The following is a 23,846-nucleotide window of genomic DNA, read 5'->3' on the forward strand; positions in this document are numbered from 1 at the left end:
GACAGAAGATCAAATTGATATTACATTATGCCAGCCCTGAGTGGCTGGTATTGATGACGAGTCAGGGAAGGATAGACCCTCCACTCAACAGGGCTGATAATTCAACCACCTCTTCTCGCTTCTACTTGATTGCACATATTCTGTCGCTGAGCGCTGTGCATCTGCAGTTTTCTCTGGTCGAAATAAAACTTTTGTTAAGACTAGCAGAAGTAGTGATACTTTAGTTTCAGGCAGCCAAAATCAACTGCAAAGTTGCTCGTGTTTTTGGCTTAACTTAACATGGTGGCTCCATGTAAAGGAGGATAAACCACAGGAGCAAGCCTGCCGCTGTGGCAATTAACAGCATGGACATCGTTAGGGGCAGGTCTGGGATCTTTATTTTGTCGACAATATCATATTATTTAAGAGGGCTTAATGCATTATTGGATTGACTACCCCTGGATAAAACAAATGCTCCTTTCTGTGTCATATGTCATTCACGAGACAGATCTCAGACTTTGCTGAACCTGCACATTTTGAAAATAAACGTTTTCAAATAAAAGAATGAAGGCAAGAAGTTAGGCAACGAGATGTGAAGGCGAGAGACTAGAGGAGATGTCATCTCCTGTTGCTTTAGCAGATGAGTCAGTTCCTGCCACTTTTTCCTCTTCAAGCTCTGGCCGGTGTTGAAAAAGATTGGCCAAGAAGTCCTGCACTCACTGTGTATTAAAGCCTGATTTATACTTCACTGTACAATGATGCCATGCCTATCTTTTGGTGTAAGACACTGTCGTCTGGCGACAGTGCACAAGTGTAGGCCTACCATGGGGGGCTAAACACCCAGTTTGTATAATCCTCCACTTACAATCTCTGAGAGATCATCACTTCATTAGTGATATCACTCCTGGACTCTAACCTGTCCAGGAGTGGTCCCCTGCTTGGAACCACCAGATGCTTGCCGTGGAACCAGTGGTGGTGACAGCGCCATCTTCACTCCAGACCGCTCTTTCTTCCTCAGCACCACATCCCACACTGCCCTTGAAGACCCGACTGATTCCAGTCCAGCCTTACTGGTAAATGCTCTACAAGACAGATGTGCTATCGGTCAGAACTCTCAATGCCTCCTCCCTCCTGCTGGCATACCGTATCAAGTGGAGTTCGAGGAAGATATGATGATCAAACCAGACCCGTTGGCTGCCTGTCAGAAGAGATTTGCATAATATCAGACCATTCTCTCTGTTTCCACAAGTTTGCCATTCAAGCAGCCCATGTGATGTGGTCGCTCCATCAGACTATGTGCCTGTGGACGGAAGCAGCACATCACAAAACTGTCAAAGTTGCAAACCATAGCTTGTGGCATTGTTGCTTGATATAATACCAGGCTGCTTCCTTTATCCATGGTAAATGAAAGTAAGTAAGAAGGAGCCCATCAACAAAATAGTGTCCTGCATAGGTGCAATTTTCAACCCCCTCTACCAGCACGTGGCCACTTTGTTACGCAACGCAAATCTGCAAAACACTTTAGATTTGCGCAAGTACACCTTACTTCCATGCAACCATGTGACCTCTACACACATTGCCTTTTTTAGGCAATAGACCATATTCACACCGCGGCCATCTTGGATCACATGACTTCCTGGGGTAGCAGCCTGCATTACAAACCATTGTGAACAATGGAGTGATGGTCCCAAAATATGAGTTCTATTCAACCAATTTCTTTTTACCAAATTGACAAATGGGCAGATGACAACATCAACATCCCCAAAATGATTAAATAGAAGGGTATATCCACAATATTCATGGTAGTTAGGTTGCAGTGTTACTCTGTACAAAGACTTGCTACAGAATGCAGACTAGTGCTTGCTCTGCCATCATATAGTTAATATTACTGTATTGTGATTTTTGCATATTAATCAGAAACAATCTAACAACAAATAGTTAATATGATAGTGGAGCAAGCACTGCACAGATAGCAAGTCTTTGTACACAGTAAGGTTGCAACCTAACTACCATGAATATTGTGGATGTACCCTTCTATTTAAACATTTTGGGGATGTTGATGTTGTCATCTGCCCATTTGTCAATTTGGTAAAAAGAAATTGGTTGAATAGAACTCATATTGGACCATCGCTCCATTGTTCACAATGGTTTGTAATGCAGGCTGCTACCCCAGGAAGTCATGTGATCCAAGATGGCTGCGGTGTGAATATGGTCTATTGGGCTGTCTACTAGCATCTGCCCGAAAATTGGTTGTATGGACTGTGGAGTATCCTGTGCCATCGGTGGTAGCCAGCCGATCACCTATTTAAGTATGTTTAATTGGTGGCAGGACTCGTGGGGAAGGGAAAGCATTTCCCTCACACAGGCCTATACATAAAATGATTGCCTTTAGAAGTGGTTCTCAAACATTATTATGTGTATTTGGCCACGGACCTCCATATTAAAATACTTTGTTCCAGGGACATCCTTCAGAGACTATTTGTTGTAACATTGTTTTGAAAATTAAGATTTATAAGCTCACAAGTAACGCATGCAAGCTTGTCCGTGCTTGTAGATCGCCTATTTTTGAAAAGTGAATTTTGAAAAGTAAAATAGGGCTTAAACTGTTCCACATTTTGCCTGGGACCCCTGGGGGTCCCCAGACCCCACATTTAGAACCTAGCACACACAGAGAGTAAGAAAAGAGAGAGTGAGCGCAGAGAGAGATTACATATTAACTAAATGATTTCCTCTCACGCATCCAGCACAGAACAGTATATCAGCTGATTGTCAGCTGTAGTCTGTGTGCAGAATGTTTTGAGCAACTTTTAAACATGAGACATCACCTGATGTCACTTGATCATCTGATCTCCAGACTTAAACTAGTCAGGAGATGACAAGACAACTTGGTCTGTAGAGGCCTTAAGGCCGTGGCTGGATGTGGATGATTGAGTGGAAAAGTCTTGCCGCGCTTGTAGCTGGAATTCAAAGAATTGAACAGCAATGTATGTATGCCAAATTCAGAGATATTGTTGCATGCTCTTCAACATTGGATGAACGACATTGTTGCTCGAGTTCTCTTCTCAGAAATCCGCAGTGGTGAACTGGCAGAGGCATCATGTTGTTCAGCACTTTTTTATTGTAATTCTTTTTTAATTTAATTATCTAACAACACCCATGATCTGGCCTGAGTCAAATACCCAGAGTCAAACCCAGAAATAAAATGAAGACAAAACACAACCCACAAATCACTTCCTGTTCCTTATGCGGTAAATTGTCCAAGTTAGCCTATGATCTCAACTCCTCTTTTACTTGTTGCTTGGTAACTGCCCCTTGCTTCCTCTAATAGGCAACCACATGCTTGTTGCATTTTCAATGACAGTGGCTGCCTAGCGATGTCTGACACGAATGGTGAACACTTTCAGCCTACGTAATTTAGATAACATTTTTATTTCATTTTTTAGTTTTTTATAACGTTTTGACTGAATAGGTGCTTGGTCTACCAACTTTTTCTTATACTATTTCTATGCATTTGATGTGTTGATGTTGATGTATTGATGAATTACCTTGCTATTGTAAATCGATCTGGATTAAGAGTGTCTGCCAAATGCCTAAATTGTAAATTGATTAAGATGAATTAATCTCTTATTATTACCTTCTTGCTCCTTCTGATAGTTATTATCACACCATCATGGCAACACAGCATGTATACATGTACATAAACCTGTGATGTTCTGTTTGCTCATATATTTAAAATAAAAAATAACTATAAATGTGAGTGTGCTGTTATACCATTTTTAATTCTAACTCATAGCGACAGGCGAGACCAGGCGACTCAATTTGGCATTCATGTGGGGGATTGGGGGAACAATAAGATTGCTGCACTAGTGTCCTGGCCTCCTTGCACTGGCTCCCCGTTAATTTCAGGGTCCAGTTTAAAGTCCTGGTGTTCACGTACAGAGCTTTGCATGGTCAGGCTCCGAGCTATTTAAAAGATCTGGTCAAACGCTATGAGCCCGAAAGGGCCATAAGGTCTGCTGCTGAGCAGGGTCTGTTAAAGGTTCCAAAGTCTCATTTAAAAACCAGAGGTGACAGGCTTTTCAAGCTGTTGCCCCCAAACTTTGGAATGCTCTTCCACAAGCCTTGAGATTTGCAGCCTCTGTTGACATTTTTAAAAGTAACCTCAAAACGCTACTTTTTGAACAGGCGTTTGTTGTTGGTATTTGATTTTAATTCATATTTCTTAGTAACTAACTGTATAGCCTTTTTCTTACTTGCTTTGTTTTTATTGTGTTTTTCTTTCAATGCCTGTAAAGCACTTTTTGAGATCTCTCTGTAAAAGGTGCTATATAAATAAAGTTTACTTACTTACCTACTAGTTTGTCTTCTGGGAGGTCCTATCCCTTCTCCTGGTCGTTGGGTCCCTGTTCAGGCAAGCTGGTACATGCCAGAGAGTAGATGTAATTGCTGTCGTGACAGAGGCTCTGTGCATGTGTGGGAATGACTGATTCCTCGTGATGCAACAGGTGTACGGTCACACCCAGAGTCAAGTACATTTTGTTTGGACCGGTTGTGACAGCCATCACCAACATCACATCTTTACATCTGTAGATCAATACTACATATTTATCATTCTTAATTTAATTGTTCATTATTATTGTTATTGTCTCCACCAGCCGAAGGCTGAGGGAGAGTATGTTTTCCCCTCCGTCCGTCCGTCCGTGCGTCCGTGCGTCCGTCCGTGCGTCCGTGCGTCCGTGCGTCCTCGCAGTTTGTGAACAGCTAATCTCAGTCACCGTTGGCCCGATCGCTGCCAAACTGAGCACACACACTCCCTGGATGCCAATCTAGAACCTCTGCCCCACATTTTTCAAATCAGCCTCATGGTGGCGCTATAACAGGCCGATTTGTGTGGCCTGGTTGTTACCAGCTAATCTCCGGCGCCGTTGGCCCGATCGCTGCCAAACTGAGCACACACACTCCCTGGATGCTAATTCAGAACCTCTGCCCCACATATTTTAAATCAGCCTCATGGTGGCGCTATAACAGGCCGATTTGTGTGGCCTGGTGGAGACCTGTGCTCGGAAGAGCACTGCTTCTAGTTGATAATGATGTTCTCTGTCTCTCTATATCAACTGTCTGTTGACCGTGTTTGATAGAAAACAGCTCTTTACAGTATTCCCATGAATCCATCATGTAAATACCTCCAAATTAAGCTGTGGATCAACACCACTTGTTTATCACTCCATTGTATATCCCTCTTCTGTCTGTCTGTCTGTCTGTCTGTCTGTCTGTCTGTCTGTCTGTCTGTCTGTCTGTCTGTCTGTCTGTCTGTCTGTCTGTCTGTCTCTCTCTCTCACTCTTATTCTGTAGCTGATTATAAACCTTTATATCATGCTTCCCTCCTGCAGGCAAAATACCACTGGCAGAGTCAGAATGTCAAGCAGAGCGGTGTGGACGATATGGTCCTGCTGTCCAAGATCAACGAAGATGCCATCGTGGAAAACCTCAAGAAGAGATTCATGGACGACTTTATATTTGTATCCTTTACGGCTGAGGCTGAGATTATGAGGACTGCAATATATAACCATTTTATTTGAATGAAAATTCACCATGAGATATATTCTTACCGTATACTGTATATTTCCCTCCTATACAGTAGAATCATGATCATGATGAATAATTGAATTTACCCTATTGGGGACCACCCATTTTACAGTGACACTTATGTCAATATTTGTGAACCCAAATAACATACAGTAATACAAAAAAGACAACTATTGACAACATTTCATAGACAATATGATAGATAATATATACAAATGTGTTTATTGTTGATTTGTCTAATTGTTTTCATATTCTGTTGGGAGTTTCAGTTTCCACAACAAAATGTCTCACTTTGCTATAGTATAGATTGACAAATTGTGATCCAGTTAAAACAGCCACATTCTTTCATTAGCAGGGAATAACCCTGGGCTCTTCGTCTTTCCTGTGTAGCAATATCTTTTTTATTTTTTTTAGATTTATTTTATGTTGGATATTTGTATGGTTTATTTCTTTTACTCTAAGTCAGAATAGAAAAATCACACTCGTGTGAACTGAGTGGTGGTGTGTGTGTGTGTGTGTGTGTGTGTGTGTGTGTGTGTGTGTGTGTGTGTGTGTGTGTGTGTGTGTGTGTGCCCCCTGTGTGTGTGTGTGTGTGTGTGTGTGTGTGTGTGTGTGTGTGCCCCCTGTGTGTGTTTGTGTGTGAGTGTGCCTGGCCTATGCCTGGCCTATCCTGAACAACAGCGCCCCTCCCTTAACATGTGTGGTCAGAAAAGGTTACTGCAGGCTACATACCCGGAGACAGACAGACAGACAGACAGACAGACAGACAGACAGACAGACAGACAGACAGACAGACAGACAGACCCACACACACGGCCACGTATAGGAGCGTTGTGACCACCGCTCAAAAACAGCAAACCGAGGGTAGAGGGAGTGGAGAGTGGAGAAACAAGCGACACAAGACAGGGGTTTGATTTGAAGGTCTTGGCGCTGCTCGCTAGTGAGCATATTACACATTTCCCCAGACCTGCAGTGCAGTAACAACTGAAATGCATCAAAACAAGCATTTTACGTCAACAAACACATATGGCAGGATAGTATAGTTCCTCTTTTACATCCTCTGACTTTCTCAACAGCTCACTTCTGGCTTCCTGGAAAACACTTTAACTTTAAATCCATATTTAGAGTGAGTGTGATAAATCTGAGGTTTTGAGCTTTTATGTCGTCTATTCTTTTATGTGCAACACTGTTGCTCAACAAAAGATATAAATCAGGCATAATCATCCAATCTGCATGTAACTGGAGGCGTTGCAAAAACAAACTGACATTACTAGGGCACCACTAGTGTTCTAGTAATGTCCCATCAACTGTCCTGCTACAGTACAGTACAGTACATACTGCCATGGCTCAGAGATATGTTTGAATCCATGTGTTGTTGTTTTTAATAATTCACTTCCTTAGTTATCGTTTGATATTGATGAGGTCAATTTTGAACATGCGAAACGTGGGATAAAATGTGTTGGATTCAATTGGTCCATGTGTGTGTGTTAACTAAGTAGCTTCACAGGTGTTCACAAAATACTAATAACATTATTTTAAGATAATGGTTTAGTGATATTTCCTGAACTTCTTGATCTGACGTGTTCCCTAACTGTGATGTCCAGACCTATATTGGCTCAGTGCTTATATCTGTCAACCCATTCAAACAGATGCCCTATTTCACTGACAGAGAAATTGAACTCTACCAAGGGGCAGTGAGTAAAACTTCTGTTATTTCATCACTCTGGTCTTTCTCTCTCTCTCTGTCTCTCTCTCTCTCTCTCTCTCTCTCTCTCTCTCTCTCTCTCCCTCTCTCCCTCTCTCTCTCTCTCTCTCTCTCTCTCTCTCTCTCTCTCTCTCTCTCTCTCTCTCTCTCTCTCTCTCTCTCTCTCTCGCTGCCTTAATGTCATAATGAAAGAGGTAAAATGTCATCATGCAATGTCTAATTCTGTATTTATACCTGCTTCTGTTTCTCTGTAGGCCCAATATGAGAATCCTCCCCACATCTACGCTCTGTCAGATAACATGTATAGGAACATGCTGATTGATGGAGAGAATCAATGTGTTATCATCAGGTGATCCCCTGTCTTACTGTAAATGTTCTTATGAATTATTTGAGTGTCAAGGGAAATGTGCATTTTGTGTTGCATTGTGTTGAGTTTACAATGTTTTTATGCTTGTTTATGCTCAGTGGTGAGAGTGGAGCCGGCAAGACAGTGGCTGCTAAGTACATCATGAGCTACATCTCCAAAGTATCTGGGGGTGGACCTAAAGTACAGGTACATACTGTAACATACTCAGGCTAGAGATCTGATCGCACAAACTAACTCAAATGCCTTTCATCATTCACTATAAAACTGATTACAGTCTCCCTGTGTGTGTGTGTGTGTGTGTGTGTGTGTGTGTGTGTGTGTGTGTGTGTGTGTGTGTGTGTGTGTGTGTGTGCGTGTGCGTGTGCGTGTGCGTGTGTGTCTCAGCACGTAAAAGATATCATTCTACAGTCCAATCCTCTGTTGGAAGCCTTTGGTAACGCCAAGACAGTACGCAACAACAACTCTAGTCGATTTGTGAGTAAGACCCTCATCAGTCCATGTGAAAAAAAACACTTGTCTGTTCCTCTTCCTTTTCTCTTCAATTGTCTTTTCATGCATCTGTTTGCTGATTTAACACAGGCTGCAGCATCACACAATTTGTAACAATCAAAATAGAAGTACCCTAATTTCCATATGCACACTCATTTCTCCTTTACTAGATTTTGTTGCACACTGATGATAATTGTTTTATTCAGGGTTCTAAGGAGGATTCTTTTGACCTATTTCCCATGCTTTGTAGACAAAGGAATGTACAGCTTCACAGGTTTACTCCTGTTAAAGCTAACATGTACCTTTTATTGTAAGAAGGCTTCAGCACCGTACAATATAAACCACTGGGGGACTCTAGTAGTAGTCCCACTCCCAACTAATCTCAATAATGAGTAATATAATGACTAATAATATACTGCAAGCTTGGCCTGTTCCACACTGCTACACATTCTGCTGCTCAACCATCATCAGTTATACTGACTTCCTGAGGGGTCCTGATACTCTATTAACATCAGAGCACTGAACCACATGCATTATATGCAATGCAATGTGGTTTGAGTGCATGACGTTGCTTCCGATGCGTTTCGTCTTTTTGTTGTACTCTACTGTTATGCTAGAGATGAGGTAGGATCAAAGTTGCAGAAAGATAGCAGATCTACAAGCTCACAATGTGCCAAGTTGTGATGAGCTGTGAGCTTGTAGATCAGCGAGAGGGAAAAAGGAGGGAGCCTATAGTATAGACCCCTAGGGGACTCTATTCAAATATACTGTAGGGTTCATTTTAGTGGTTAAGCATGGCATGTTTCACACAAGATTTTATAATTTATCTATGTGTCACACCACCAGAGAGAGATGCACCGACTTGGTGCCTTGCAGGTTCAAAACGTTGCGAGGCGTTGTGAGCTTGTAGATCGGCTATTTTCGGCAAATAGCTTTGGTGTAGAGTTTATTAAGTATTGACGGTTCAAGTGGTTAAATATCTGAAAACACAACATTGACATGAATCCAAAATACACTGACGATTGTGCTGTCAAACAATGAAACTCTCTCTCAACTAAGGGTTCCTTGGCCTGAAAATGTTGAAGACCCCTGGTCTACCGGCTTACATAAATTCTAATTCTATTGGCTCATATATCACCTTTAAGTTCTCCATAAAGAGTTTGTTCAACAGCACTAGAAGCTGTTTCTAAATAGGGAACTGAATAGGAATCTTATACTAAGGACTGCAATAGAAACAAGCTGAAAATCTTTTTTGCTTTATCCTTTTGATTATGCAGATATACAGTTTTACATTATTAGTATATTATTTCATGATCAATCAATCTCTGTGTGTGTGTGTGTGTGTGTGTGTGTGTGTGTGTGTGTGTGTGTGTGTGCGTGTGCGTGTGCGTGTGCGTGTGCGTGTGCGTGTGTGTGTGTGTGTGTGCGAGTGCGTGTGCGTGCGTGTGTGTTGCATCTGTCAGGGGAAATACTTTGAGATCCAGTTCAGTAGAGGCGGAGAGCCGGATGGAGGTAAAATCTCCAACTTCTTACTGGAGAAGTCCAGGGTGGTGAACCAGAATGAAAACGAGAGGAACTTCCACGTCTACTACCAGGTAATGGTATACAGGCTGATCTTACACATATAATATACAATGCATCACATCAGCAATTAACCACTTTCAACCTGGTGTTGCTATTTTGGGCACATTTTTATCAATTATTTTTTTCACAAAAATTAAAATTGGTATTCTGACTTGAAAATCGTTGACAGATTTTAAATCGTTGACAGATTTTAAAGTATTCAGGTCCTTGGCTTGCTGTCAGCATGCACAAGAAGACAGACAGACAAACAGACAGACAGACAGACAGACAGACAGACACACATGCACGCAACAGAAATTGTTTCACATCTAGGGTGTGAAATGCAATATCCTGAATTGATAAAGATAATAAGATATAAGCCCTCTGTTCCCATCTTGACAGAGAAATTTGAGTTCAGTTCTTACCAGGGCAAGGTCCTCAGTTTCTTGACACCTTTGGCTTGTTTCTTTAACCTTTCTATATAAACTTAATGGTATGCAATTTGTCACAAATGTTCTTGTGGTTGTCAATGGAATGACGTATAATTTCTTAAAACATTTCCATACCAACTTTGACAGTTATTTCAGTCATTTCAACAGAAGATCTCAATCCGGCACATGTGATATCATTGATTCAGATTCTAAGAAAGTGTGTGTGGGAAACCATATGTCTCCAGGGGTGGACTGGGCATCTGGCATACCAGGCATATGCCCGATGGGCATATATTATAATTATTATTATTTAGGATAGTTACAATAGTTTTTGGGCTGGACGGCCACTACGTTTTTTTTTTAAGATATTCGTTTGGCTTTTCTGCCTTTTAATGATACTAGTATGACAGTGAAGATAGGACAGGAAACAGGGAGAGAGAGATGGGGAGTGACACGCAGCAAAGGGCATCGGGATCAGGACTCGAACCTGTGACACACTGCATTAGCCTCATAATGTGGTATGCGCCTGGACCACTAGGCCAGTGGGCTTCTCCTCGGAAAACATAGGGGAGGTTCTATACTGTAGACAGACAGTCTCTCCCAACTCATCCATACCACTTATTATGCCAATTAATAATGACTGGTGTATTTCTGCTCTGAAGGAAGAGCCATGACAATGACAACAACAGTTACAGAAAAGAAGACAAAAAAAACTTGAGAAAGAATACTGGTAAATGAAATGCAAAAATAGTAAAATACAATTCATTTTTTAATGATATCTAAGTAAAAGAAAGTCCCACGAGCCACATGGAGCGCATAATCGTTTCTTTAGGAATAACAGATATTAATCTATTAATCTATCTCTAAGAATCTTCTGTATTGAACCGCAGAAGTGTTTTAACTCCCTCTAGTGGTGAAAACTCCCTCTAGGACTCAGATTACATGAAGTGCCTCTCAACATATTGAGTGCCTCTCAACACTCACCGGACAACTCCACACTAAATAAAATCTAGGGTCATTTCCCTACTTATATTGATCCCAAATGACAGTCCATGGGGGGTCTGTTAGGCAGAAATGCCCCTGTCATCCAGTTTCCCCTGCAGCCCTCATAGCAGAGTGGAGCCCATAAGCCTATTGCTTCTTAATCAATTTGTTGTGGTCAAAGGTGTTTGTTTTTCATGAATCTGTCATTAGTTGTCATTGTACACACATCCATGCCTTTGTTGTCCCATACAAGCCACCACATTCTCATAAATAATATTTTGGGGTGAGCATTCGACAGCGACACAACTGCCTATCAAAGTCAATGTAGGCCTACTGGCCAATCACAGCACGTCTTTTCCGGGACTTGGCAAAACACATAACAGCATAATATCTGTTTAGCAGACTACAGAGGCTGGATCAATATAAGTAGGAACATGAGCCTAGAAGTTAATTAGTGCGGAGTTGTCCTTTAAAGGTACTCATATTTATGTTCTGACCACTGTTCTACCTGTAATACTATTTTGTAGGTGATAGAGGGCGCCAATGCCCAGCAGAAGGAGGCCCTGGGCATCATGACTCCTGACTACTACTACTACCTCAACCAGTCTGGGACCTACAAAGTGGACGGAACCAACGACAGCAAGGACTTTCTGGAGACTATGGTACATAGCATCATTCTCAAGAAAATATACAATTTCACATTGGATTTGGTTCACACAGGAAACAAATGTCTCATAATTTCTGGTGAAATCGGTTAGCGTAAGCTTAAACCAGTTGTTCTCAAACACCAAATTGATACCTAAGATCTAGTGCCTGGATACCCTTAAGAGAATACTACACATGTGTGAACTGTAGGTGGAGTGACACCTATGGTTGTGCAATAACGTCTGTAATGGGCTATAATAATTAATAATACTGAAATTAACGTGAAGTTCATCCTCTGTTCTGTTGTGGTGTTGTCACCAGGAAGCCATGGGGGTGATCGGCATCTCACCGGACATTCAGACACAGGTGCTGCAGATCATTGGGGGCATTCTGCACCTGGGAAACATCACCTTCATAGAAGCAGGCAACTATGGGCAAGTGGAGAGCACTGACTGTGAGTGGGACATGCACACGCACGCACGCACGCACGCACACACACACACACACACACACACACACACACACACACACACACACACACACACACACACACACACACAGAGAATTAATGGAATATGTTCACCTGTGGGGATGTCAGCAAATTAGAGCGGTGGGAAAATTCACACCATAACAAAATCTGTCCCATGAGAGATGTCACGCTAATTGAATGTTTGTTTGTATATCTCATTATCCAATTCATCTTCGCGGGGGTTTGTCTTATGCCTATCCCTGCCTAGCCGCTACTTGATGGGAGTTTTCTTTCCAGGGAAGGAAAATTTCACCAAGCCACAAACCTGTGACTGCTATTTTTGGTTGTTGTTTACTACTATGTTCACTTCCAAGAATAAAAATATTGTCTAATTTAAATGTTATATGTTCAAACTAGTCCTTAACATCTTTGTTACACTAACATTAGGAGATTATAAATCCCTATCATTCAGCCTGTGACATATTTGATATTGTTGATCATGAATTACATGCCTATATATCCTCTCTATGCCGTAGTGCTTGCCTTCCCTGCCTATCTGCTGGGAATCGATTCCAGCAGTCTGCAGAACAAACTGACCAGCCGGGTGATGGAGACCAGGTCTGAGTCCATCAACGTGACCTTGAACCAAGAACAAGCCACCTATACGCGCGACGCCCTGGCCAAAGCCCTCTACACACGTCTCTTTGACTACCTGGTGGAGGTCTGCATAATGTCAGATATCGCTTGCACTGTTGTAGATTGTAGAAGAACTACATTGTCCACTTGTGTGGAAATGTGTCTCACAGTAGTCAGTGGGTTGGGCGCCATAAATATCAGACATTTATCAAGCATGGTTCCCAATGCAGCCACGCCCAAATATGGAGTGTGTTGTCTAACGGTTAGACAACACACTCCATATTTTGGCGTAGCTGCATTGGGATGCCTTGACAACACATTGAGGTTAGACTCTAACCTCAAAACAGGTCAGTCAGCTCCATATATGGCCACAAAAGAAGGCATGCCCATATATGGAGTATCACTCTCAGTAGTATCTCACAGTATCATTCTCACCTTCTCTTCTCTCTTCCAGGCTATAAACAGTGCCATCCAAAAGCCCCATGAAGAGTACAGTATTGGAGTATTGGACATTTATGGCTTTGAGATATTCCAGGTTAGTGTTCCATGAGAATCATCATCATATGAAATATTTAGCCTTACAGCAGATATGAAAGATAAACAGTAATTGGTTTTATTGTATCCTCCCTGACAGAGAAATGGCTTTGAGCAGTTCTGTATCAACTTTGTCAATGAGAAATTGCAGCAGATCTTCATTGAACTGACCCTCAAGGCTGAGCAGGTAATACCAGAGTCAACCTTACTGTTATCTTCTGTTATCCAATGCAGCCACTAGATGTCAATCTGTCTTACTCTGAGCTGTCCTTCAGCACTTACCAGTATATCTGACTGTAGTGTAGATACTGGCATATTTTTGGAATATTATATATCTCTCATTTGATATGATGCAAAAGAGACTGCAGAACACTGTCTCAAAGCATACAGTATGTATATTTGATTTGTTTTTGTTTGATATTACTCTTGGGTAGCTTGCACAACATACTGTAATTTCACCCGCTCCTTTTACCTTGGTGTAGCTTATGATGTGACAATAAACTTGAAGTTGAAGTTTAACCATGCATCCACCTCTCTGAATCATTGCACCATGCAAGCATAGGTCTCTTTCTTAATATTCCCATCAATTATATATTACTAGAAGCTGGGCGTCTAGTCGGCGACCTGGCCAACTCGGAACAATGTAAATAGGGAATGAATGCCCCGCCCTTTAATGCAAACCCCATTATACCTGTTTTCATAGGACCCGTTTTGACCATTTGTCTGCCTGTGTCCATTTATGCCCATATATGGAGATATCTGTATCTATCTGTCTGTCTGTCGGTGTCCATTTTATGTCCATATATGGAGATCACTGCAGTTATAGTTCTGGGTCCATTTTATGCCCATATATGCCCATATATGGAGATATCTGTCTATCTGCGTCCATTTTATGCCCATATATGGAGATCTCTGTATCTGTCTGTCTGTGTCCCTTTTATGCCCATATATGGAGATCTTTGTGATTCTGCATCCATTGTATGCCCATATATGCCATATATGGAGATATCGGTTTATCTGCGTCCATTTTATGCCCATACATGAGATTTCTGTCGCTTTTTCAAACAGATGGTCAAAACGGGTCCTATGACAACAGGTATAATGGGGTTTGCATTAAAGGGGGAACCGGCACTGTGTCTGCAACACAGTCGGTGGCACAGACAGATACAGAGATCTCCATAATGGGAATAAAGGGACACAGACAAACAGATGGAGGAGGAGACAAACTTAATGCAAACCCCATTATACCTGTTCTCATAGGACCCGTTTTGACCATCTGTTTGCCTGTGTCCATTTATGCCCATATATGGAGATATCTGTATCTGTCTGTCTGCGTCCACTTTATGCCCATATATGGAGATCTTTGACCATCTGTTTGCCTGTGTCCATTTATGCCCATATATGGAGATATCTGTATTTGTCTGTCTGCATCCATTTTATGCCCATATATGGAGATCTATGCAGACACAGTGCCAGTTCCGGATAATCCTGATGTCAGACATCAGAATCCGAACCTTTCGTGCTGGTTCCAGAAAATCGTGTATCGGGTCGGGTCGGGTCGAGGCCGAGCACTGCACTACCTGCTGCGGTGGGGAACGCACGTGCCGAATTTGAAATAGGGAATGAATGCCCCACCCTTTAATGCAAACCCCATGAATGCCCCACCCTTTAATGCAAACCCCAATATAGCTGTCATAGGACCCGTTTTGACCATCTGTTTGTCTTTGTCCACTTATGCCCATATATGAAGATCTCTGCACACACAGTACCGGTTGCAGAAAACTCTGATGTCAGACTTTATGCCCATATCTGGAGAACGCGCGTGCCGGTGGGAAGAAGGGTTCTCGAGATACGCGGATTACATACATACATACACATTCACAGAGATTTTGTGTTGACTCATGTGGCGTACGTGATGTCAGAGCCTTTTATGAAGTGATGTCACAATGACTCAGCGCTTGCGCCGATTTCCTCCGGAACAGCCTGATGTCAACAATCAGCTCCGCATAAGGAGATTCCGAACGTTTCGCGCCGGTTTCGGAAAACCGCGAGTCGGGTCGGGTCGAGGCCCGGCACTGCACTCCGCGCGGCGGCCGGGAACGCGCGTGCCGAATCTGAAGCCGGTGGGACGAACGGTTCTCGAGATACGCGGATTACAAACAAACAGACAGACAGACAGAGATTTGTCGCATTTATAGATAGATTATGTAATTACCATGAGACTGTGATCATAGCACACATTGTTTAGTGTTAAAGGAGTGTCTTTTCCTTCTGTTTGATCCCAGGAAGAGTATGTTCAGGAGGGCATCAAGTGGACGCCCATTGAATACTTCAACAACAAGATTGTTTGTGATCTCATTGAAAATAAGCTGGTAAGTTCATAAAGACATGGACTCGTTCAAGAAGGCATACACATTATAGTCTATTTTTCTTTTTTGCGAGAGAGAGCAAAAAAGAGAGCTTACTGTACTGTAGTTGGTGTACTTGTGTTTTTTTTTTACCTTGATTCTGTCAATCCCTGAATTTCCTCAGAATAATGATTTAAATAAATCATTCTCAATATCCAGTGTCGAAAACTCTAAAATGACAAAACGTGATTTTACTATATATTCACATGTATTGTTGACATGTAATGCTTAGCCCTGCGTGGTCTGAAGTTCATTAAACTGATTGTGCAGTCCTTGTTATTTATATGTATTACAACAAAGATGAAAATAACAACAAAGATGAAACTATGCCAACAAGTTGTTATTTTATAGTGAAAATACTTAAGTCATGAACTTGCTTGATGCAACCGTCCCACCATACAGAACCCTCCTGGTATAATGAGTGTGCTGGATGACGTGTGTGCCACCATGCATGCCAAGGGCGAGGGGGCAGATGACACCCTTCTGCAAAAGCTTAATGCCTCTGTGGGAACGCACGAGCATTTCAACAGCTGGAACTCTGGCTTTGTGGTACACCACTACGCTGGCAAGGTAGGAGACTGTGGAGATCACACGCGTAATGGGCTGTGAAAAAAGTTGTTTAACCCACTTTTCCAGTTAACGTATTGTCCTTTGTCCAAGTATGCAAAGTATGTTCAACAGTCACATACTCATATTGGTTGACACAAGACTTGCTATAGCAAAGCGACAATCTAAAGTTTAGAGTGTGTCTTTGCTATTTTTTTATTTGAAATATTAGTGTTTTTTTATGCCAACTGGCTCATCATTTAGAGTCTAAACGATGATGAGCCAGTTGGCATAAAAACTGAAAAGGTTGACTCACAGGGGTCACATATAGCAAGTACAGCAGACGTATTTACAACAAATATTTGCAACAAAATAAAAACACTGTAAAAAACAAATATACTGTATAATATGAATATGAATATGAATTTGCCATAGAACATATGATGTTCAGTTAGTTTTTCTTTTTAAGGCTTGGAGTGAATTATCTTTGCTGATCTCAACTGGTCTGACTGGCTGGTTGGAAAATGCAGAAATGTATTTGTGTCCATTCTAATGTTTGGTATCACCTCAGGTGTCATACGATATCCATGGCTTCTGTGAGAGAAACCGTGATGTGCTTTTCAACGATCTCATTGAGCTGATGCAGAGCAGCGGGCAGTGAGTGTCCATGTTTATACCATGTACTCTACAAAAGAAAAAAGTCCGCACACCAAATTTGCAGTTCCCAATATAGAGTTTTACTGTGGTAACGTTTCGAGCTGTATGCTCTTCCTCAGACCAGACCAGGTCTATATTGGGAACTGCAAATTTGGTGTGCGGACTTTTTTCTTTTGTATTGTTGATTACTTTTAGTCCAGCACCCAGCCTATATGGCTTTGGATGTGCATGTCTTTTAGGCTGTTTGTCAGCTTTTTTCTCCATATACCATGTACTCTCTCATTATCTGAATGAAGGAAATCATAGCAAATGTATTACACCGGTAATAAATACCTTAATTTGTCTCCACAGTCACTTCATCCGTAGCCTGTTTCCTGACAACCTCAATGCAAAGAAGAAAGGCAGACCAACCACAGCCAGCTCCAAGATTAAAGTAAGAACTGAAATATGGACCAGTGCTACCTCAACCAGTGGTAGAGTACAGCAGGGGTCTTCAACGTTTTCTTTATGCTCTTTTTGCTCTCTTTTTTTTACCTCAACGAGATTGTGTTGAGAGCTTGTAGATCTGCTATTTTTGGCTAAAGTTCTCCTCAGAATGGGGATGCGAGGGTTCAAGTTGTTCATTTAAAAGAACGATCCTATCACAAAGATTTGGCGGCCCCCTGTAGTAACTCGGACCCCCTAGGGGTCCCGGACCCCCTGTTGAAGACCCCTGGACTACAGAGTTGTACAGTACATAACAGTTACATAGCTTAACTGTCCATTGTGCATCACTTTGTCTCTTATTGGTGGAATCTTGTTTTAATTCCAACCAATCACGACATCAGCAGATATAGCCTATTTAGACCAGGAACCCCTATACGTAACTATACATTTTAATCCAGGGACCTCTTTTGCGGGTATTTTTGCTATGTAATTTTCTTTTTTTAATTATTATTATTATTATTATTTTTTTAATTAATATTTGAAGTTATTTTCAAAGAAATGTGTGCATTCTTCCTTTAGACACAAGCCAATGATCTTGTGAAGACCTTGATGAAGTGCACGCCTCACTATATTCGCTGTATCAAACCCAATGAGACCAAGAGACCCAAGGACTGGGAGGAGAGCAGGTTGGCATGTTCACCGTACACACACACGCCCTCAAGCGCACGCACACACACACACACACACACACACACACACGCACACGCGCACACACACACACACACACACACACACACACACACACACACACACACACACACACACACACACACACCTTCCTTCTATTTATTTTTCTTCCTGAAGCACACACAACAAACAGCATAAACACTTAGCCTACTGTAGTAAATAATGATGGATTCCACCTGTTTACAGGGCTAAACATCAGGTTGAATACCTTGGACTGCGGGAGAACATCCGCGTACGGAGGGCAGGCTTTGCCTATCGCAGGGTCTTTAATAAGTTCCTGCAGAGGTGAGTGTCCATTATTTGTGTTGTTGTTAGTGTAGAAGTGTAGTGTTTGTGCATCTGATTTTGTGCGTGCGCATGTGTTCGTCTTTGCATGCATGCGGACATGTGTGTTGTTTGATTTTATTACGTCATGTTAGATTACATTTATCTGGTTCCCATGTTGTGGTTAAGGTTGGTAATATGGTTGTAGTTACGATTAGGGTTAGGTCCAGAACGTTAGGTAAAAAATGTATTCTTTATCGCATATAACAACGTGTGTGTGTGTGTGTGTGTGTGTGTGTGTGCGTGCGTGCGTGCGTGCGTGCGTTGTTTTTAGGTATGCCATTCTGACTGCTGAGACATGGCCTTGCTGGAGGGGCCCAGAGCAACAGGGGGTCCTTCACCTCCTCAGGTCGGTTAATATGGATAACGACCAGTACCAAATGGGACGTACCAAGATCTTCGTCAAGAACCCTGAATCGGTAAAGTGCAGTTTAAAGGTTGGATCTAGGTCTCTGTTTATCTAGATCCACCATGTTTATTCAGACAAGGTCACATTGCTTTGATAAAGCCCCATGGGGAGTGCTGTTATTGCTCAGTGGGACGTCATATTTGATGGATACTGAAATAACACATTAGAAACAGAGAAGAGATACAGTATTCTTTCTGAACAACCTCTATGTTTCTGTAGCTCTTCCTATTGGAGGAGATGAGGGAGAGGAAGTTTGACACCTTTGCCAGGCTCATCCAGAAGGCCTGGAGAAAATACATCGCTAGAAAGAAGTACGAACAGATGAGAGAGGAAGGTGAGTTGTGTACACAGTTTAGAGTCAGATCTATTTTTCTCTTCTCCTCCTTCTCTTCTCTGACACTCTTGTCATGTCTCTCCTTGCCATCTTCAGCCTCAGACATCCTGTACAACTCCAAAGAGCGCAGGAGGAACAGCATCAACAGGAACTTTGTTGGCGACTACCTTGGTCTGGAGCAGAAACCTGAGCTACGACAGTTCCTAGCTAAGAGGGAGCGGGTAGACTTTGCTGACTCTGTCACCAAGTTTGACCGCAGGTTCAAGGTGTGTGTGCGTGTGTTCGTGTGTGTGTGTGTGTGTGTGTGTGTGTGTGTGTGTGTGTGTGTGTGTGTGTGTGTGTGTGTGTGTGCGTGCGTGCGTGCGTGCGTGCGTGCGTGCGTGCGTGCGTGCGTGTGTGGAGAGGGGAGGTCACTTCCTCTTTGATTCCAGAATGCAGATCTAAGTCACAGTCTTGGCTTGATAAGAGTATTTTCTTTTAGTGATAATGTGAGATTTTGTGATAAATCCTACAATGTCAGATATCAAATCCAGAGTCAAGTAAAATCAAGAATTGTATGCAAACTTAGTAATAGTCTAATAGTCTTATCTTTAAAAGGAATGAAAAAACTAAGTTTTGTTTTATGGCTTCACACACAGCTGCATCAATTGTCTTTGTGGACTCAACAAACTCACACCCTTCTTCTCTACTTTCTGTACAACTCTTCTGTTTCTCTTTTTGCCCATCTAGACCATTAAGAGGGACATGATCTTGACACCAAAGGGCATCTATCTGATTGGTAGAGAGAAGGTGAAGAAGGGCCCAGAGAAAGGAACCATAAAGGAGGTGCTAAAACGAAAGCTGGAGTTCGCCAGCATCAGTGGTGTGTCTCTCAGGTATGGACAGAGTCATTTCTTGTTCATGAGATGTGCTAATATAGACTCAGAGGTATTGGTGTTTGATAATGTGGGTTAAAGAAACAAGAACTGATCTAGTGTTACACTGGTATATGCTTTTCTCACTCTTTGCACACCCTTTATCCACCTAACATAGGAAAACAAATAAATATATGAATAGAATAAAATATATGAACATTTTAAAAATCAAAATAATAACTATGCTAAATCCATTTGAATAGAACAAAGGTTAATTGTTTTAGACATACAAGGTTTCCGCCTGACAGCGACAATATACTATCAGTAGATTCTTTTAGATCATTAATTGTTTCACATTATGGAGAGAGACAGTTGAGTCTCTAAAGACAGATATGACTCCCTAAAATTTCAAATGACTTCGTTGCCATTAGTTGAAGCCTAGCGAGCTAGCTACTAGCTACAGTACCTATGAAAAGTTTAAGTTCTGAAATATATTTTGCAGTAATAAATATTTGAAAATATATTTTTGTGAACAAACACTGCTACGTGATTGGTCGAAACCCCTTCCGGTTTGAAGAACAGATGACATGACTTTGGCTGTACTAGCATTCGAAGATTTGGGAAGAGAACGTTTAGCTTGAGAGACTGAGAATGGCATACCCAAGTGACAACATGTAACATGTTTAATGAAAATTAGTTGCTAGAGTTGGAAGTGAGGCAATGAGACATGTTCCTATGAATTAAACCGCCTCTCCTCTTCTGTAGTACGAGACAGGATGATTTCTTCATCGTACATGAGAAAGATTACGACAGTCTGTTAGAGTCCAACTTCAAGACGGAGTTTCTCAGCCTGTTATGTAAACGCTTTGAGGAAAAGACCAGAAGTAAACTCTCACTCTCCTTCAACGACAGGTATACTGTAGAGCACACACTCACATGCACGCACACACGCACGTGCGCACACTGTACACAATATAATGTGCTTGCATATATCATATGCGAATACACCTCAGAAATCTTGGGCAGCATTTTGTGTAATCACACACTCACTACATCCTCTGCACCACCTTGTGCCTCCCCTATAGGCTGGAGTTCCGAGTTAAGAAGGAGGGCTGGGGTGGAGGAGGCTCCAGGCTGGTGCTTTTCCAGAGAGGCCAGGGGGACCTGCCTCAGATCAAACCTGGAGGGAAAACGCTCACTGTCACAGTGGGAGATGGCCTGCCCAAGACCTCCAGTAAGTTCTAACAGATGGTGAACAGGTCAAATCAAAGTTATACTGCTCTCATTTCCGTGGCACAGCAGTATATCCACACAATGTGTGTCTATCTACACACTGTAGACTGCATGCATCAACAGCTTTTCTGCAGCTGACATGCAGCATTTCGGGTAAAAAGTAGTAGAACAGCTACAACAGTGGTTCTATATGGGGCTGTTAAGTCTGACATCATTTTGTAGGCAGAGGAGAACTTTTGCCCCCCAAAAAAGCGAATATTTTTACTATTTACTATTTACTAATTTTTCTTCTCTTTGTTGTTGAAAGGAAAGTGGTAGAATTATACTTTAGTCGTTATTTTTGTCTCGGATCTGTTGAAATAGCGAGGGACAGATTATGACAATACATCTGCTTGGAGGTCTGACTACAAAATGATGTCACAGCTTAAAAGCCCCATAGTGGGATTTGGGGACAATTTAATTAAGTTAATATAGTATAAAAAATCTGTTCAACCACTTTATCCCGATTTTCTACTTCGGCTATTTGAAATCTAAGCAACACGCTGTGAACCTGTAGATGTGCTATTTTTGAAACAAATTTGAAAAATCTTGAAAGATTGCGACAAATTTGGAATAGCTTTGAAAATATTTACACACATCTTCTCATGGGGTTAAATGTTTTCAGAAAGGGTCTGCGGCCAAATAAAATGTGGGGGTTCTTGACATGAAAATGATTGAAAACCACTGTTCTACAGTGGCTGATTCTTTGTGTCATCTATTATCATGCATAGATTATTGCTGTGGTCAAGTGTATACTGTATGTATATAATAAGTTAATTATTATTTCCTCAGAGCCAACCAGGAAGACTGCTCCTCAGTCAGGAGGAAGAGGGAGGAATCAGCCAGCCAGCAGAGGTAAATATGTTATTCTACAGTACATGTTCACTTTCAGAGTTACTTATATTTCCTCACATACAGTAGCTCTTTGTTTTGAATTGAATAGCCTTACCCCTTAGCCTAACCCTTATATTGTAAATATCTACTGTATATATTTTCTGTTTTCTTTTTGTTCGTTTTTTTCTGACAATATCTACTGCATAGTAGCCTACTGTGTTCTATCCGTCTGTCATTCAATGTTATATGAGATACATAAAGGTTTCCTGTGTGAATAAGCCAAAAAGCTTACTAGGATCTCCTTTTAGTTTACCTTGTACCAGTGAACTGTACTGTCATGAAACTGTACCTTTTCCTTTGCAAACTTCTAATCAAGTCTTCAATCATTAGATTTAACTGGACCTTCCAAAATTAGACTAGTATAATGAGATGATAGAAAATAACTATTTTAAAAAAAATATTGTGAGATATTATGAGATTAATTCCTGAGATGCATGAAAGTTGTTACCCTACCTTTTAGCAATGCATGGCGGCAGGGTATTGTAATCACCCCCATCTGTCTCTGTCTGTCTGTGTCTGTAAACAAAATTACTTTGTGATTTTCATGAAACTGTCTCTGCTTCCACTGTCTCAGGACACCAGAATGGAGCAGCACGGTTTTCCGGCAGAGGCCGAGGCAGGGCCCCTCCGATCCCGTCAGAAACATACTCTACCCCCAATAAATATGGCCCGCCACCCAGCACAGCCCTGCCCAAACTGGGTTCTCAGAAAAGCCGGAGAGGCCAGGCTCGCCGGCCGTCGGGGAACTTGGATTTCCTCAATGTGCCTGATCAGGGCATGTCAGGGTATGGCTGATAACCTCCAACTGTTAACTAGAAGGAAAGAAATGAAGAAGGGAGATGGATAATAGATTTATTGTGGTCTTTACTGTACTATGATTCTCTATCTGCAGCTATTGTCTCTCTAGTTTACCAGTAAGACTCCCTAATCGGGAGATAAGCGACCACCAGGTCGCATACACAAACTTTAGAAGGCAATGGTAGCCAATCAGGAGGGAATAGAGGGTATGCGCATGCATAAAGTGAATGGGAAATCGAGTGTCAAAGTGAGTAGCAAAGTGAGTTTAACGTCTTTTAACGTTGTTTAATGCAATCAGATAGGACTGTTCTGTTTGGATGTATGGGCTGTCAAGGCTAGAAAGTAGTTTTTTGCTACTCAGTAGGCGTTGATGCATAACTTCCGGGTATGATGATGTCACGCGCATACCTTCTATATGGGAAATGGGACAGATCCATGTTGATGACATGACTTTAGAGATTCTGTGTACCGCTTTGTGTGATTTTAGGGAAAAATCTGTAGGAGCAGTGTCAAAAAATGTGTTTTGCAAGAATCGGCCTCATGGTGGCTCTTGAAGAGGGCCATGTGAGAAATGAGGGGTGGAGGTTGTGGTTTGGCAGCCAAGGAGTGTGTGTGCAAAGTTTGGCGTGGATCAGGGCAACGGTGGCGGAGATATGAGTAGGGCAAAAGTGTGACGTGAAGTGTGACGGACAGACTGACTGACAGACACTGACAGACTGACAGCCGTTGAAGGTTTTGATAGTAACTGCGACGCAATTACTCGTGATTTTGAGATCCTCTCATCCTTTT

The 23,846-nt window shown here is 41.9% G+C and overlaps 1 protein-coding gene across 1 annotated transcript in view; it reads left to right on the top strand.

Moving 5' to 3' along the window:
- myo1f (myosin IF) overlaps positions 1–23,846 on the top strand; it is a 28,545-nt gene that overhangs the window by 3,434 nt on the left and 1,265 nt on the right. Inside the window, exons 2-26 of the mRNA XM_080736356.1 lie at positions 5,370–5,498; positions 7,170–7,259; positions 7,525–7,619; positions 7,736–7,823; positions 8,022–8,111; positions 9,590–9,721; positions 11,632–11,766; positions 12,071–12,203; positions 12,755–12,939; positions 13,309–13,389; positions 13,489–13,575; positions 15,674–15,760; positions 16,199–16,366; positions 16,914–16,999; positions 17,351–17,432; positions 18,005–18,111; positions 18,359–18,457; positions 18,771–18,915; positions 19,125–19,239; positions 19,336–19,505; positions 19,969–20,114; positions 20,859–21,005; positions 21,179–21,327; positions 22,158–22,220; positions 22,834–23,044. Of these exons, the coding sequence (XP_080592482.1) occupies positions 5,370–5,498; positions 7,170–7,259; positions 7,525–7,619; positions 7,736–7,823; positions 8,022–8,111; positions 9,590–9,721; positions 11,632–11,766; positions 12,071–12,203; positions 12,755–12,939; positions 13,309–13,389; positions 13,489–13,575; positions 15,674–15,760; positions 16,199–16,366; positions 16,914–16,999; positions 17,351–17,432; positions 18,005–18,111; positions 18,359–18,457; positions 18,771–18,915; positions 19,125–19,239; positions 19,336–19,505; positions 19,969–20,114; positions 20,859–21,005; positions 21,179–21,327; positions 22,158–22,220; positions 22,834–23,044 (3,020 nt within the window). The remainder of the gene's footprint in view (positions 1–5,369; positions 5,499–7,169; positions 7,260–7,524; positions 7,620–7,735; positions 7,824–8,021; positions 8,112–9,589; positions 9,722–11,631; positions 11,767–12,070; positions 12,204–12,754; positions 12,940–13,308; positions 13,390–13,488; positions 13,576–15,673; positions 15,761–16,198; positions 16,367–16,913; positions 17,000–17,350; positions 17,433–18,004; positions 18,112–18,358; positions 18,458–18,770; positions 18,916–19,124; positions 19,240–19,335; positions 19,506–19,968; positions 20,115–20,858; positions 21,006–21,178; positions 21,328–22,157; positions 22,221–22,833; positions 23,045–23,846) is intronic.

This window comes from Nannobrachium achirus (assembly GCF_963921795.1).
Source record: "Nannobrachium achirus genome assembly, chromosome: 1".
Classification (NCBI taxonomy): Eukaryota; Metazoa; Chordata; class Actinopteri; order Myctophiformes; family Myctophidae; genus Nannobrachium; species Nannobrachium achirus.